This window comes from Molothrus aeneus, chromosome 1 (assembly GCF_037042795.1).
Source record: "Molothrus aeneus isolate 106 chromosome 1, BPBGC_Maene_1.0, whole genome shotgun sequence".
Lineage (NCBI taxonomy): Eukaryota > Metazoa > Chordata > Aves > Passeriformes > Icteridae > Molothrus > Molothrus aeneus.
In genome coordinates this window covers 74955350-74973578 of record NC_089646.1, presented here as the reverse complement: position 1 = coordinate 74973578, position 18229 = coordinate 74955350, and the positions used below count along the sequence as shown (strand labels likewise).

Here is an 18229-nt window from a genome sequence, read left to right as displayed (position 1 = left end):
ATATCTGTTCTTCTCTTTATACTCTTAACATGAAAATATCTACAGACAGGTGTTTTAAATGGTCCAAGAAATGCTACAGCTTTGGGAGAAACTGGATGGAACTTGTAAGATATATTGATTCTAAGAGCTGTAGGTGTAGATACCATAGGAAGAGATAATGAAAGTATTTCTAAGGAAATGAAGAAAATAATAGAGACAAAAACATAGATTACTATGCTAAACTCGACTATTTTAACAGCAAAATCATGTTATTGTCTTCCAAGACAAGGAATAAAAATAATTACTCCAGTCTTATAATTTAATTGGCCAACATTTCAGAAGTAACTTGGATATTAAAGGTCAGTGATGGAGGTAGCTGAGGAAAAGAGCAATGAGGAGACAGCTGCTGTTAGCTACCCCACAGTTCACTTTTCCAGAACATCTAGTATAAAGGGAGAGGGAGAAAATAAAGGAGGGGTTTTCATCACAAAGATGCAGCTGTAACTTTACAGGCTAAGGAAAACTGAAAGGAAAAAGAAAAACCAAATTAGCTTACTAATCTCAGCTGCTATTACACTAAGATTGTGCCATTGGGATATCTCACGGTCAAGTGGCTTAGAAGTATAGATGGACCCGTTTCCAGAATGAATGTTAAATATTCTGTCAAGGTCAGTGTGACGATCCAGAGAAAACCTAAATATGACAGTAAAATAGAAAGTAGCATCAAAATTATAAAAAGTCAAAGAAAACATATATTTCACAAGTCACTACAGGTTTTATGTTCTATATTACAAAGGTTAGTTTTGAAAAGATATATATTTAGTTTCTATAAATACTTCTCAAAATTCTGAATGATAGCTCCATAGAACAAGGAATTAAAATTTGGATTTTAAGAATGTGATGCAATAGTGTAATATTTGATAACTGGAGCTTTTACAAGATTATAGGAGAATTATTTTAAAAAATCAGAATTTCAATGTATATTTAAAGAATTAATTTAATCCTGAAAGGAAAATGGTCTTTGATATACTGTTTCTTCAGACTGAGACGGACAGCTAATTTACAAGCTGTTCAAAATTATTGCTATGAGCTCAGCTTCTGCTATTTAGGATGTATTAATTCACTAGAGATCAAGATTAAAAAAACATGTGTAAAAATAAGTCCACATGCAGAACTTTCATGCATAGACCTTAAAGGACCTTCTATATTTCTATAGTTGCCGTACTTCTGGCAGGCATGATGTCCACCAACATGCTATGGTAGTGTCAAACAGTATCAGAAAATTTCTCTTTCCTCATTTTTTTCTTTTTTTTTTTTAAATATTTAACATTGCCTTCAAATTAGAATTGGAATGGAATTAAATGCAGGATTTTGTCAAATACAGAATGATTTTTAGAATACATGTCAGAATTTGGCCAAATTTTTTTAAAAGTTAAATAGTACACTTGTATAGCACAAGAGAAACAATGCTTATGTTTCTATGAAAATTCATGAGTGATCTAAACTGTTAATCAAGTGCATCTGGTTTCATTTACAGTACTTAACTAAATTGAGCCAAATAAAAAAGTGCTGTTATATGAAAACAACATCTATTCGGTTTTGGTGGCTGTTGTTTGCTCACTCCACTACACACAATTGCAGTAAATATAAAAGACGAACAAATAAAACCCCAATGAATAAGTCAATGCCAAAATGAATATGAAAACAACAAAAAAAGGAAATTAGAACAGCCAATGAAAACTTCTGATAATGCAATAAAGACTTACTCAAATGTTTTTGGTTTTTTTACTACTAGCTTATTTAAATAACTCTTAACTAGAATAAAACAAAAATGTACTATTTACTAGAGAAATTATAAAGAAGAGAATTATAAAGAGAAATTATTAAGACTATTTGGCTTATATGGTAAGCATTTCATTTTACTTCATACATGATGTTAGTTTTATTGAAGACTAGAACTTGTTTCATCAGCACTCTAAAAGCTTTTCACAGTGCGAAGTAAAAAGCAATCCTGATGGGCCTACTTGAAATCAAGTTTTTATGAATTGTGACACTGGAAAATATTTTGTGTGTCTCTTGAGTGCAAGTAAATTGCTGTTGCCTGACATATTTGTAGGTTTACAGATAGCACCATTCTCAATTCTGTCTATCTCTGGGACACTAATAAATAATAGAAAAAACCTCTATCTGAAATTAATGTTGAATTACTATTTATCTTAATTTCTTTAGCAAAAAATATGTTTAGACAGTGAAGTATTACCTTATTGGACTTGAGGCAGAATCAGGATCCCGTGCCATTACTGTTCCTATTATTGTCCCCAACTCAATGTCTTCATGCACCTCAAAAAGGTAAGAAGACCTGCTGAAAACAGGAGGCTCATCTACATCTTCTACAGAGATTTTCACAATAATTGTGTCTTTGAAAGGCCCAAGGTAATAGAAACGGGGATCCACATGGGTATTTTCAGCTTCTACTTTCAAAGTATAAAGTCGTCTTGTCTCATAGTCCAGTGGCTAAAAATGAAAATTGCAGTAAATTTTATTAAATAAGATTTACATATTGGCAGATGTTGACCTATGTACATAATGGAAACTGAAGAGGGCTCAAGCTTTATCAGATCCTACCCCTGTATTCTGGGAGCACCAACACAGTTAATATTTTCCCCACCACAGGAGTCACTTTGTCAAATAAGAAATTACATTGTTTTTAGAAGAAGTATCTTTTCCTGTATATTAGTTAAATTATCGCAGCATGAATGATAAAAAGATTTTCAGTGCAAATTAACTAATTATTTAGGGAATTCTGCAGCTGTTTCATAAGAATATGGATTTGAAATAATCATATGACCATTTAAAAAGCTTGAGATACTGACTGGAAATACAAACATTCCAGAACAAGGTATTTAACACTAATGTTTCATAGGAAATTCTGTAAACTCCTGAATAATCAAAATGACCAGAGTATTGTTATCATCAAGCCCATATGGTGGGCCTTAAATATCAGGAATATTTTAGGTGTCTTTTGAGGAAGGTATGTATGTCAAAGCTCTCTATATTTAGAGAAAAAGTGGGGTTTAATCTTGTTCCTTTTCATTTAATTTAATGAATCCGACATCAGAAGGGTTTTTTTTTTTGAAAATATATTTGACATTTTTGTCAGCAGTTCCTTTTAAAATGGGAGGAGGAGCAGTTCATGGTTATAATTAGAAATCATTTTGGATAGAAAATAATTCTATTCCTTCAAATTTTTCTAGCTGTCATAGATGAAAAGTGTTAGCTAATTAATGATTCTAAGGAAATGAGCAAGCTGAAAATCTACCTTTCTGACACAAAGAAGACTTTATTAACTCCCACAGATTCTCAAAGAGATATAGAACTGGTGGTTTTCATTCATCAAAATGGGTGGTTGATAGCTTATTTTTTTCTGCCTAGCTGCTTTTAAATATTAATTAATGCTCACTAAAGATGCCAAAGTGACAGGTTATATATTTAAGTACACTATACAAAAGCAGAAAGATGCAGTCCAGCGCATGAGAAAGAATGAGTTTCCCCACTGCCTCAGACTTGTTTTAAACAAGTAGTCAGAGCAGATGGGAGTGTATCTATGAATACAAATGAGGAAAACAACTATTTAACCTAGATCTGAGGCTATTGCTGTGTCTGTAAAGTGTATCATTCAGCTGTTAAGGGACACTGGCTTCAATCCTAAGAGCAAAGAAGACATGCTAGTCCTAATTTATTCTAATCAATTTAATCTGGCAGAATGTGCACCATGAATATGGAAACTTGCTACTACAACATTCACATCCAATTTGGATATATCTACCTACAGTGCAAAACATGGGTATGAAACCTGTGGATTATACAGGCATTACAGCACATCCACAGTAATGAAGAAAAGTCTTGCCCAAATATATGAAATTGTGGAAAATCAATTATTTGGTGTGTGAGAAATTGTATAGAAAAATTTGTATAGAAAAAGTTCTTTTATAGCACATAATAAATTCAGACTTAATAACTTGGAAGCTTTGTAAAGGAATACAAGCTATTTGTAGTTATTCACCACTGAAAACAGAAATTACAATCAAAGTGGATAAATAACAACAAAAAGAAAAGAGACTATTTTAATTAATCAATGAACTCAGCATTCTCATCTCCTTCCTTGCTTGTTAGTGCTGTTGTCTGTGGTATTGAATAAACTACTTATTCATGACTGAGAGAGCATCCTGAAAAATGCAAATTCTGTCAGACTGTTAATAACAAAATCAGAAGATCTTGTTCATTAGTATTTATTGACATTTTTGGAACTGCTGTATTATAATTTAGGAAATTTCTTGTGCTTGACTCAGCTACTAGATTTTTTTCAAGATGCTATTGATTTAATGTAATTGTGTGAAAATCTGAAGCAAGCAAGAAAAGAACATCTCAAGAGAAGCCTTCACAAACTAGGAAAAGAAAAACTATTAGACCTCAAACTTTTCTTTTTTTAGTTTTTTTTCCCAGATAAACAACTACACTGACTATGAACAAAATAAAACACAGAAATTAAAAAGGAACATTATTTGCAGAACTTCTCTCTTCCTTGGTTGCCATTATCAAGAATGTGAAGGTATCTTTTATATCACTGTTTATTTCATTATTCTATGCTTAAGAACATTTGTTTGGAAAGCTAATATAAACAATGTTTTATCTTAAATATGGTGCCTGAACTCTTTGAAGTTCATCTCAAAGTCCCAAGGACAAGGACCAAGGGACTTCTGGAAGGGAAATTTTTGAGGAGTAGGAGAGTAGCATTTCTACTTGTGAGATAGACTTAGAAAACAAGCATCTGGAAGTGCTCTGACAGTGCAAAACAGAGGGCAGAACTAAAGCTAGCTCTGGATCAGGAACAATACCTTCATTACATACACATTGCTCATGTGGCAGCCCTCTCACACATTGGAAACAGGAATAAAACCATATCCTTTGTAACTCATGTCTGTGTTCTGGAGCACAGATCTCATCTCACCCAAGCAGATGAGGATCTCACAGAGAAGGAATCTGTGTCTCTCATTAGTGAGTGAGCTGCTGATTGCTTGCTGAAGAAAACAGGTAATAGAAATACTTAAGAAGTCTGCATTTGAAATCACAGATAATTAGTGCTAAAACACTGGGGCTGGTCCACTTTTTCATACTTTGCTTACAACAATGCTTTGAACCTATGCATACCTTAGATATGGTCACCACCTTTTATTTCCAGTTCACCTTAAAGGGAAATAGTACCTTTCAGTCACTGATGGGGGATGCTTGCAAATGTTAAGCAATTAGCATGTGTTATCACATTATGCAAGCAATGAACACTTGTGACATAACTTTGACATAAAAATCATTTAGTGAATGCTGTTAAGAGACACCTTTCGCACAGTGATGATGCCTTCCTGTGTGTCCTTCTGTGTCACAATATCAAACATATCAGTCCCATCACCATCTATAATTCTGTACTCTACTTCTGCATTCTTTCCAGTGTCTGCATCTGTGGCTTTAACGCTGCCAATGGCTGTCCCAACTGGGGAGGACTCAGGAATGCGGAGATGGATGGTACCTGTCAAAGAGACAAAGAGCCATTCAGGACCCCCACAAGCTGGTACACATGCAGGAAGTAACACTGTGTGACACAATAGCTGGTAACATAATTGTTTGTGTATTTTTTTGTTCTAGAGAACTTGCCATTTAATACTGAGGCAATGGAGAAAATACGAGGCAGAGAACTATCCAGAGAAAAGTTTTATATAGAAGACTGAAAACAAAATTGTTGAAAAAACATTCATAGAAAATAGGGTTGAGAAAGACCTTTATTCAATCTCAGAGAAGAATCAACTATATCTGCACTCTTCTTGCCTTTCTTTTCCTTGTGAGTTTCTTGTTCTCATTTTTCTTTCATTCCTGAAATATCATCTGGAAAGACTGCTGTGTGTTCTTGCTCAGTTTCACTCTTCTTTTTTACCCCTTAATATCTAAGGGCAGTCTTTGAGATATATATTACATGTATTTTATCACGGAAACAATAAGAAGAATAGAATTCCTTGATTTTACTGGCCAATTCTATGCAACAGATGGACATTTCAGCTTTCAAAATTAGATAGCAAGATATCATATTAAATAAATTTGAATAACACATTAATTCAGGGGGAAGTATTTTAAAAATCTGCGAGCAGAAATTGTGCCTATACTTGTTAAAGCAGTTAATTCATACTGAAATAGGCTTATGAATATTACAATTCTTGGTTTGTGCTACTTTTCTTATCTCAGTTATATCCCTTTATGGTAGTGTCATACAGCTGATAAAATACATAGGAATAAAACTGTCATCATTCAGACATGCTGCAGTAAATTGAAATAAGTATCTTACCATATATTTTAGCATTCTATGTCCTAGCCTTAGTGTGAAAACTGTAAATAACCATTGTGATATTTGATCCCATCTGTTGGAACATATGCTACAAAAACACGTGGGGGACATAATACGGTATGAAGAATTCTCAGAAAAAATATTTTAAAATTAATGCATCTCCAGTTGTCATTCCAAAGATGAAAGTGAATGCATCAAATCTCTCTTGGAAAGCATTTTCTTCTATGGTCTTTGTTAAGTTTACCAAGATTTTCTGTTCTACTTAGACACTACCTAAGTTAAAGGAGCTAGAAGTATGCTTGAAATAACACAAAAATGGAAATTGTAAAGGGCAGCAACCACAACAGTAAAAAGCTGGACAGGCTACACAAAAAGCAACACATAAATACATTGCCCAAATAAGTAGTACAGAAAAGTCCATCAAGGGCATATTAGTTTTATGCAATCAAGAAGAGTCATGGGGAGAGATTGGCATGGCTGTATGGGAAGGTCATTGGCAATGTGATTTTACCATAGTTCAGGAAAGCATGAGTCATTTGAGGATTATTGGTGTATTACAAGACATCTACAGAGTGACACTTAGTACAAAAAACCCTATTATTTATTGGGTCATTAGAGATTTTTTTCTGCTTCTACAGAGTTGTTTTTTTCTGTTCTATTATGGTATTATGTTCCCCTTTGACAGACCTAAAAAAGCAAAAATGCAAAAATTGAAAAATAAATGCATTCACATTTAGTTTGCAATTAAACACTGAATGAAAAATATCGAAATATTTAAATTTAATTTCTTCATATAATTTTACTTAAGCATATTTTAATATGAAAGGGACATATAGCAGCAGAATGAATTCTTTATGGCCATGTACACCCCATTCTATTTGTATGTGTTTATTTTTGGCTCAGTCACAGTTTGATGTTCAGTTGAGTATTTTATCCTGCATTTTCTCTAATATTTTCATTACCTTTCTCTAATATCTAAACCTGTAATACTTCACTAGTAGAGAATCTCTCTCTAATCACCTAATGGTAAAAAAAAAGCAAAAGTAAAATTATCCCTAGTTTAGTATTTAAGCAGTACTGTAGGAGACTATGGTGAAAGACTGTTGGTTTTTTTAATCCCCAATTAATATTTATATGTTATAATTATTTTTATGAGGTGTCAACTACTCTCCACTTTTCTTTTTTCAGGACTTAAAACTATCTCCCTATACCTTGTGGACACTACTTTGACTCCCAGGGCAATACTCGAGTCATTATTTAGTCTACAAAGTTGTAAGAGCTCATACCATGAATTGCTAATAAGGTAGTGGAAACAGAGAGGGAAAATAACCAGAAACTTATCCTCTAAAAGATAATTTTTAATCTAGCCTATCTATTACTGGAAATCTCCACCATAGTATGAGACACTTCATTTTATTCCTTTTGTCACTGAATACATTTAATTGACTAAGTATGGGATGCAGTGCAGCTTTGGACACGGTATCAGAATACAAAGTACACCAAAGTAGACTCATCCTTGCAAAACTCTGCTGTCAATCTTATTTCTTCCTTCTCAAGGAATGCAGTTTACTCTTTGCATTTACTCCAGTGAATGATGTCCTTTCATTTGTCTGTCAGGAAAAGAAATGGGAGGATCAAGGAAAGGAATACTTTTCCATAGACTAAGGAGAGCAGAAATCAGCTTGAGGATTACAGTCTACACACTTGGGATTGAAAATACTTCAGTCAGTCATAAAGAATGAAAAACCAGTCTCATTTTTCCATTTACCCTTCTTCCCATTCACTCTTGAATAGGCATATAATGTAAGGGCAGATATTATAAACTACCACAGGCTATAGTCTCACAGGATACATGGGCTGCCATAATTCAGGTGCACTGAGTTTCACTGAGTCTCAGACTTCTAAGTCCATAAATCACATTTTCTGTTTATCACTGGTCAACAGCATCTCCTTACTTCTGAGAACACCTGGAAGTATTATAGTTGAAACAAAGATCCAATGTTTGAGGTCTTTGAAGACCTTTCTGTAGCACCTTGAAAAAGTTTTCAATCTCATCACCACTGTTATCTATTTGGGTTTTAGTATATTTTTAAGAAGAGAAAAATATTCTGAAGAATCCTTGTTTCATAATGCAAACAACAGAGGAATTAGGGGTTCTTCTATATTTATTTTTTTAGAATGTATGATACAATACATTATGTCAAATTTTCCCCAATATTAATATGAGTTTCTTGTGGGAGACATATAACCTGATATTAAACATTTTATTGAAACATATAGCTGTAATATGCTGAGTCCTGTGGAAACATAATGGGAATTCTAATACTTAGCCTGATAATTTATAAATCTGATATGAATATTATTGTTTCATTAACCTAATACATCTGGGTTTTTTTATTATTGGAATAGAATAAGAATAATTTAACTTAATCAGTTTCAATTCTAACAGTCTCACTGAACTCTGTTAAAATCTTGAATTGTTATAATGTCTACTTCCATTTTGAGGCTAAATATATATATTTTTAAAGTCAATAGCTATTTTTACTTTCATATATTTAGTAAAATATGTCATCCTTATAAATGTTTTAGTTTTCATCTCCAATGAAACATGCATTTATATCTAACAAAGAAATTGGAAGAGAGAAAGTAGAGAGAAAAATCAAACAAAAACAACAAAAGCCCATGAAAGCAAAATTAAGTTTCTTTAAAGCAAATGACACGTCTGATTTAAACTGACATTAAAGAAAAATGCAGAGATGCTTATCCTTCTCTATCTCAAATATTATCTTGGAATCCCAGATAAGTCATGTTAAAATGGTCTGGAAAGTTGATTCCATCATTCTAACTTCTAATTCACCACACTGTTTAAGAAACAAGAAAAAAGAGAAAAGTATAAATATGCACTCTTGAAGCTTCTATGCTGTCTTAAGTTTAACTTATTTTTTTTTTCCTGCAAGGCTTTGAACATGGCACCTCTTTGAATGGCCTTCTTCAGTGTGTCTCCAGAGAAGAGTAATACAGCATTCCTGTCCTACACAGCAATGGAAATACCATAATCTTCTATATACATATTGAAACAATAAAAATAATTTTTAAAAATTGTGGAAAAATGAAAAAAATAAAATTATAAATTAACAATAAATTCTGTTCAGAATATGACCTTTGTAGAAATGCACAAGTTCTACTTATTTAATGGTGTATGTCTTTTTTTTTTTTTAAGTGTGAATATGAAATTACATGCTGATAAACATCTTGGCTGAATGCATATATATTAACTTCAATATTAAATTGAACATAATTATGTACTCCAGTTCTGCCATAAGGAGCATAATTTGAAGCTGATTCTGTTATTTTGATCAAGAAGAGTGCATGAGTAACTACTGGATTGAGTAGAATAATACAGAGTGTATAAAATGTGTGGTGAGGATACTCTAAATCCTTTACATACTAAGTAAATCTAAATCATCGCACAAATACTGCAACTTCAATTTATGCAAAAGGCTTCAAATGTATTTAAAATGCTTAACTGTTACAAGTTCAATGCTACATAGTTCAATATTTTCATATCAGATAGAGACCGAAAATATTTTTACATTTTGGTTTGAGGATAAAAAGTCTTGACAGTGGTAGTATCAAGAAGCAAAAAGCATTATAAAAACCTTCACTAAAGCTGTAAAAAACAAAGAAAAAAAAAGTTTAATGTAATTTCCTTTAATTTGGGAAATTTTGTATATTGTTTTGTAGCTCTATAGCTGAAAAGTACAAATCTGTCTGATTCCCTTTGAGTAATTTCTTTTCCACATTCTTTATGATTAAATATTTAAGCAGATACCTCAATTCAAACATTTCTGCATATCTAGAATTACAACATGTCTTATTCTCCAGTGGGAGAGAATGTAGGATTTAAGCAATAGGTAAGGAAAGAGCAAAAACATTGCTTTAATGCTCTTATGATTCCACCTACTATTGCTCCCCATATTCCTGGGAGGAATTCCAGGTTTACTGCAGTTATGTTTCATCATGTAACTGTTTCTTAACAAAAAGAAAAAAAAGCTTTAACATTTAATATACTGCTTTAATAATAATAATAATCAGCACATAAGCCTTTTGTTTATATGTGCCCCATAATCTAGATTTACTCTAAATTAAACCAGATGGTGACTGCTTAACTGTTCCAGCACAAGTCAACTATTAAATGCAGCTTACTCTGGGGGAAGCGAGGTGGATTGTCGTTGACATCAGTCAGTGTGATGTTCACGGTGGTGGTCCCTGATAATCCACCCATCTGGCCTCCCATGTCCTTTGCCTGGATAACTACTTGGTATTGCTCCCTGTTTTCTCTGTTCATGTTCGGCAACGCCGTCCTGATGATGCCTAAAAGAAATAAATTGGAAAACAGAATCGCTAATAATGTATTTGTTGCTTATCTTTTTTATATTAGTCTTGAAATAAATCTCTAAAATATTCATTTAATGTTTCAAAGAACAAATTTCTGTCCATAAGTTTTATAGTAGTCTTATAATTATAGTAGTCTTTAGTACAGGCTATGTCTTGGTTGAGTACTTGTTCTACATCACAGGTACTTTTCCAGTTTCATGCTAAAAATGCTTCAAGATATTTGTGTCAAAGGTTTAGGAGAAAGAACATATTTTATTAATCTAAGTAGAATCATTAGGGAAAAAAAGAACAATATTTTCTAAGGAAAAAAACCTTTATGCCTGCCTTTATCAGAAATGTTGTTATTTAAATCTTAAGCAATAAATAGTCCCACTGTGAAATTACTTATACTTCATAATTTCAGATGTCTTGAGTTTTTATATGTATTATAAAAGTTATAAATAATGAGAAAAAGCAAGAAATGCTCTTTCATTTCAGTTAGTTTTTAATTACATTTTTATGTGATCTAAGGTCTTTTAAATGAAAGAAAAAGTTTAAAGTTTATGGTAAATGAAAATAATGAAAATATTTATTACCTGTTTCTGGTTCCACAGAGAAATATGGCTGCCCTTGAAGTATGCTGTAAATTATTCTGGCGCTGTTTCCATATGAAGGGTCATCAGCATCAGTAGCTGTAACTTGGACCACAGAAGTACCTGGAACATCCAAAGCCAACTTAGTTGCATATGACACTACACGGAGGTGTCAGAGCATCAATTTCCATTCCAACAGACACCAAAGAAAATGTCAGCTAATACTAATTGGATTTTCCAAATATATTTGTGATCTTCTAGTCAACATTAGGAACATTCTTCCTTATTCCGGGTCTCCTTCTACATAAATTGAAAATAAACTTCCGTAATCCCAAGTGTGATTAAGATTTAATTAGAAAATATAAACAATAGCTATGTCTGAGCTGAAATCTTATCCTTACCTAGCTACAACAATTTCACGTATTCACATCGTCTTTGCAGAAGACACTTTTTTACTTGGAAAAAATACCTTCATTCCATTGCCTAGAATGGGTTTGGGGTGTTTTGTGGTTTGTTTTCTTTTTCTTTTCTTTTGTTCAATGATATGAGTATGATATGATATGAAATTACACATGCAGGAGCATGACAGAAAAAGATGATTAAACAGGTCATTGGAACTTGTGAAAAACAAGGCATCAGTTCTCCCTGTTTCTAAGTGTTACTATAGATAGATATTACCAGAAGAAACAGTGTCATATGAACTTTAAAGTCGGCTGATTATTTAGATTACAGAAAATTTCCTAACCTTAAAGACCTTTTCTAAGTTTTAGTAGAACATACCAATCCTTTAAGACATGAAATGTTTGCCGTTACCACTGACAGTTTTTCCACAATCAAAATATATTCTACATCATGTTCAACTCTTCCATCACAGAAACAAAGTATGAACAAGGATCCCCCCAACTGAGCATCCATAAAGTGGAGACACTATTTTAAGTATATAGGAAAGAATTAGAAAAAAATAAAAGGAAAAACAATCATCGTAAGCACGTGACTGGCTAGCCATGGGCTAATCTGAGGATCTTCTAGAAGACTTCAAAACTTGTTTCTCCCAATTCTTTCAAAATTCTTTTCCCCACCAAATATGAAAAAGGCACCTGAAATCCAGGACCCTTGGCACAACTATTTAATCCCTCTCATTATCTGCATTGTCTGTCCAGATTACATACTTATTCTAACATACACAGAAAAACATAAAAAAGTAAAAGTAAATGCTATTTCTCCATTTATTTGGGATTTTATGACATGACAACAAACCCACTTTTTACAAGTAAATTGTTCAATCATAGCACCAATATCAAGGGAATAAGCATGTGCCTAACTGTTGAAACAGAGATGAGTTCTCCGAAATGTTCAGTTTTCAACTGCTAGAGAATCAAAATGCTTGGTTCAGTGAGTCCTTAAAAGTACTGGCTTCTCATAAAGAAGGCAGAATGGGCTGGTTATAATCATGAATTTAGCAGAGAAAAGACCCAAACATAAAATAAAATTTTAAAATGTAAAAACTGCTACACAAGTATAAAGAAATTAAGAGAAAATAACTTTCTATTGTATTACAGATTGCATCTAAAAAGTGGCTGAATCCAAAAATCTGATTTTTTTTTTTAAAAAAATAAGAATGTGGAGATGACAGGTCTGTTCTAAAAGCTTTGTCTCTATGATTCTCTATGTCTCATGTCTTCAGCCTTACTGAACTCCATGCGTAGATATATGTCTATATAACTATTCTGCTAAAAGGGGAATAGGCCTTTTGTTTAATATATTTAAGTTCTGAAGAGTGTTGTCTTGATTCTGAAATGCACTTTCGCACCATCTTACTACTATAGAGAAACTGCAGTGCTAGAATGCATGCCTGTTCCTAAAGAACACCTTCTCTGAAATAGCGGTTGTGTAAAAGAAGGATAAGACAAACCATCTTCAGTAACTGAAGTGCTGCAAGTTAAAAAAAGGGCAAAAAGCCCCCAAGCGACTGAGTATGCTGACCAACACGTGTGCAAGTAAAGTTTACAACTCCTCAATTTCATATCCATACCAACAGAGAACAGTCATAATCAACACATATGTCACAACAGCCTGATGTGTTAATCAGAAACTTCTACATTGTAAATACATGAAAATAAATACTATATTACATGTAACTGAATAATTTATTTTTTCTAGTTTTCACATTTCCTTCACAAACTAAACGTATCTATTAATAGGTCAATTGTATGAGACTTTTGTTTCATTTTAGTTTAAAAATATAAGGAAAACCAATTTTGAAGAATAATTTGGAAGGAAACTGAAGAAAATGTTTAATAAATTTAAAATATATTTTAAACAAATAAATTTTAAATGCAATAATATGTGTCTAACAGTTACTGCTGTCTTATTTGGGTGTCATAATGAATATAATAATTAATACTCTCAGTGCACATGCACATGAAACAGCAAATTACATCATCTATACTTCTCCCCAGCTGGAATTAACATGGCTGCATATATACACCCCCAAAAAACCTGTCAGAAACTTCTGAAAACTGTAGATTTGTACCTATTCCCTTTAAAGTCTGTGGAAAGAGACTTGTGCTCCTTAATTTCATTGCTATCACACCATGCAATTGGTGGGTTATGTTCAGGACAATGTATACACTCTATTACCCAAATGCAGTAAGGATGAACTTTACTTTTTAATGTTACCTCAGCTCTTTGGTTTTTATGGGTCTGGTACCTGGGAGGAGAAGTGCAAGGGCACTACTACACTTCCAAGTGCCATTTAGGATGCAGAACTCCCCTTGCTATGAGAGGAAAATAGATGTGCTCCTCAGGCTTCCACAGGGGATCAGCAATTCCTGTAAAAACCTGACAGAAACCACATCAAGAAGTAAACAGGAGTAGTGCCATCAGTGTATCAATTACATTCTGCACATCATCTGTCAAAGCACCAGCTGGTTTTGCTTTGCTTCAGTACACTGAAGACCACTGATGCTCAATAAAACAAATGTATTGTTTGTTCTGGTAGGAAACCTGGACCAGAAATCCAAAGGCATTGAAGATGATCAGTTATGCCAGGGCTTAAAAACTACAGTGTAGGCATCACTTAATAATCATCACTTAGTCTAGATCATGCTCTGTCTTTTACATAGTCACAGGTTGCTTCTGATGAAGCTGGTCTTTGACTTTCAGAATTTAAAGCCTAATCTGACCTCTATAGCAGTGCATAAAGGAGACAGTGATTACATACAGGAGAGATGGAGATGGACATTTTACAAGGGCATGTAGTGATAGGACACGGGCGAATGGCTTCAAACTGAAAGACAACAGGTTTAGATAAGATATAAAGAACAAATTCTTTACTGTGAGGGTGGTGAGGCACTGGAACAGGTTCTCCAGAGAAGCTTTAGCTGCCCCATCCTTGGCAGTGCTCAGTGCCTGGTTGGATGGGGTTCTGAGCAATGAGGTCAGTAGGTGACATCCCTGCCATGGCAGGGGAACTGGAACTAGAAGATCTTTAAGGTCCCTTCCAACTCAAACCATTCTATGAATCTATGAATAAGGCACCATCTACATTATTAATAACACACCCGTGAATTCTATTATTTTCTTCTGGCATAATTGCCTATTTTACATACCATGAAGTAGAATTTAACAGTGGTAAACTTGGCCCAGACACAAACAGTCTCTTGGCAGATTATTGTAGTTCTCAGAAGGCATATTTTAACATATCTTTAATTGTAGTGTTTGACTCTCCCTTGAGTCTAGGACTATAAAAGTAATTAATATATTTGGCCCTTGCTGCTGTTTTCTGCAAGCATCTTCAAACACAATACAAGTATTAATGACTTTGACCTCACAATTCATTTATGATGCATACATATTAGATAAAAATCACTGGAAATAATTATCTAGGAAAAGGAATCCACAAAATATCCACTGTGGAGCTGGATTGTAAGCTTAGGTTTTGTTTTCTTTACTCCCAGCTGAGTTATGTGATACTTGACTAGAGTAAGTACCCTCTATAGTAAATTATCCATACAAAAAACAAGCCAAATTAATAGAAATTTTCTGCTGTTTTTAGTGGAAAAGACAGGAAATAATGACACCTATTTTCCCCAGAAATAATGACAAATGTTTTCCTCTGAAATAATCTATTTTAAGCTGCAGAATACAGAAAAGAACTGAAAAGGGCTGCATGTTCAGAGAACTCAGTGTCAGAAAGATCTTTGACTACAAGATAGTCCTGTAACTTAGAAAAAAATAAGTTGCAAACAAGCACAGGAGTGGATAATTTCAATTCTTTTAAGATGTCCTTTTTAAGGAAAAATGTTTTAGCTTGGTGGGTTTTTGTTTTGTTTTGGGTTTTTTTTTAAACTTTTTGTTTCATCTCCTAATGGCAGGATTTGTGTGCAGAATGAAATTAAACTCTGTAAAAAAATAAAAAAAATCCTGATTTGGGTTTTTGAAATGTCCTAAGTCAGAAGATGCAAAAGGGTTTGTTGAGAGAACTTTGTATGAAAAAAAAAAAGATTTTGAAATATCTTTCTAAGTAGGAAACTAGAAGGAGGTGTTGTAAGATGAATTCCATGGCAGAGAGGACTAAGCATTGGGAACTGATGAATAGCACTAATAAGGGAGTATAGAAGAAGCTAGGGTAAAAAGTTAAGCAGCTCTAACTGCTGTCTCAAGAGAAAGAAAATATATAACAAGAGGTAGAGATGACAGACCAACAGGGCACCCTGTACATCACATGTAAACCCAGAAGGAGGTTACATCTTCTGAATATCATATATTGATATCACTAATTTAGAAGCAGAAAAGTTACAAGATGCAATAAGGATAGGGAATGATTATAGAATATATAGTCTGTGAAGATATATAAATATATAAAAAGAGGTCTAAAGAGAAAGTTCTGAAAACTTTTCTAAAATACACTAATAGGCAAATTCTACAGGAAAATCCATCTAGATGAAAATAGACTATTTGCAGTTCTGAAAAGAAATCTCAAAATGAGCAGAAAGAGATAGGTAAAAAATATGATGGACAGAGCAGAAGACTGTCGTCAAAACTGTAAGAATATTCTGGGTCACAAACTCTGAAAGTAAGGAAAGGAAAAAGTGAAAGAAGATAAAAATCCAGTAATCAGTACAAAGACTTCAGGAGAATAAGTTGTCTTCTCAAATATCGACCCAGCTGTGAGATCCTGAAGCTGGCCCATTTATGTCTGCCTTTTCAATGTTTAATAAGCAACAAAAGAAAGATGAACAAGACAACAAAGGATTTATGGGCCTTTGTAAAACACTCTATTTGATAATAGAAATAGCCATATCCTCTGGTGTCTGTCTGGTTAGTACCACAGCCGGAGGAAGAAATCAAAACTGCTCTTGTGGTCTGAAAGAGGCTGGTGTATGGCTGCATCATGACTTGATAAGGTTTATGGATGGAGGCATATGGAGTAGATAAAGACTAAATAGTGCTTTTCTGACTTCCCGATCACCTTATCATTCCTTCTTGCACAGGAAACTTCAGGATGGAGCAACCCCTGTTCTCCAAGGGTGCACTGATTTCAATCACTTCAAGGTTTTGTTATATAAGCATTTCATTCTTTTCTTTGCATGATGTGATACCATGTTTCTCTTCTTTCTGGTATCCTGATAAGTGTATACAAGGTTCATATGAACACCTCACCATTGTAGCTGCTTTACAGATGTGTAGAAATAGACAACACAGTGGCAAAATTGCAGAATAGCTGACTTTTTGGGGTTTTTTGACACTTCTTAAAGTAGAGATAAGATTAAGCCTATTTGAAACATTGATAATCAGTACCAGGACAGAGAATGCAGTCACCAGGCGATGGCCAAGGTTTTGAGAACACAGACAAAGCACAACATAAATACAAGGCACAGTTACAAGTTCTAAGTTAGTAGTCATATTAAAGACTGATACGGATTTTATGTATAACAAAGGAAAAAAAGAGTAAATATTTATTATCTATGAAACATTGCTTGTGTGATGAATATACATATAAAAGATTATGACTACTTCCACAGGAATTGGAAACAATGAACAAAGAGAATTGTTCCAGTGTTCTGTCCTCCAATAGGAGGCATGACATCTGATCTCTATCTGCACCATCTATGTGCACAGGTCCTCTTTCACCTTTGATAGTGAAAGTGCCATGTATTTTATTTTCCTTTTCACCCCATTTTATTATACTATACAATCCTACTTTTATATATAAGGATCTTTCTCTGTGCAGTTGGTTTGAATAAACTAGTATCTTAAAAAACATTGTTTGGATATGTTTATGTGTCTGTCTAGTGGTCCAGCCTTTAGACCTGATTGATAGTAAACTATTGAACTTAGATGTACCAATAGTAGCAGGAGCGCAAGTCATCCTATAAGAATATAGATGTATTTTTGGTGGATAATGCTATCATGGAATCATATAATATACTGGGTTGGAAAGGACCCATAAGGATCACAAGTCCAACTTCCTGCTTCTCATAGGACTACCTAGAACTAAACCATATGACTAAGAGAAGCATTCAAGACACTCTGACACTTTTCTGGAGAGCCTGTTCCAGTGACTGACCAATCTGTCGATGAAGAACTTTTTCCTAATGTCTAATTAGAGCTTCCCTTGACACAGTTCCATTCCATTTTATTGTGCCTTATTGCAAATCAGCAGAGAGGGGAGATCAGCACCACCCCTGCAAGGGCACCTGTGACAGTGAGGTAGTTGCGGAACAGATGCACCTGCAGGACTGAGCAGGAACTTGTCACCATTCTCCCCTATCCCTGAAGTCATGGCATTCAGCAAAGTGGAAGAGAGTGAGGACAGGGAATCCTTCACATGGGATTTTGTCTGCTTGGCAGGTCTGACACAGGAAAGGCAGGGTGTGGTTCCAGCAAA

General features: G+C 33.9%; 1 protein-coding gene across 3 annotated transcripts in view; it reads right to left on the bottom strand.

Annotated features, from left to right (window-relative positions):
- The window catches only part of CDH10 (cadherin 10), a 93262-nt gene that overhangs the window by 12017 nt on the left and 63016 nt on the right, over window positions 1-18229 (bottom strand). For 2 of the 3 annotated variants that reach the window (XM_066559450.1, XM_066559442.1), the window contains exons 4-8: window positions 11341-11460; window positions 10574-10741; window positions 5373-5560; window positions 2240-2493; window positions 536-672 (exon numbers count right to left, since the gene is read on the bottom strand). In XM_066559450.1, the coding sequence (XP_066415547.1) occupies window positions 536-672; window positions 2240-2493; window positions 5373-5560; window positions 10574-10741; window positions 11341-11460 (867 nt within the window). Of the gene's footprint in view, window positions 1-535; window positions 673-2235; window positions 2494-5372; window positions 5561-10573; window positions 10742-11340; window positions 11461-18229 lie in introns of those variants that run through there. The other variant, XM_066559459.1, reaches the window with a different exon arrangement.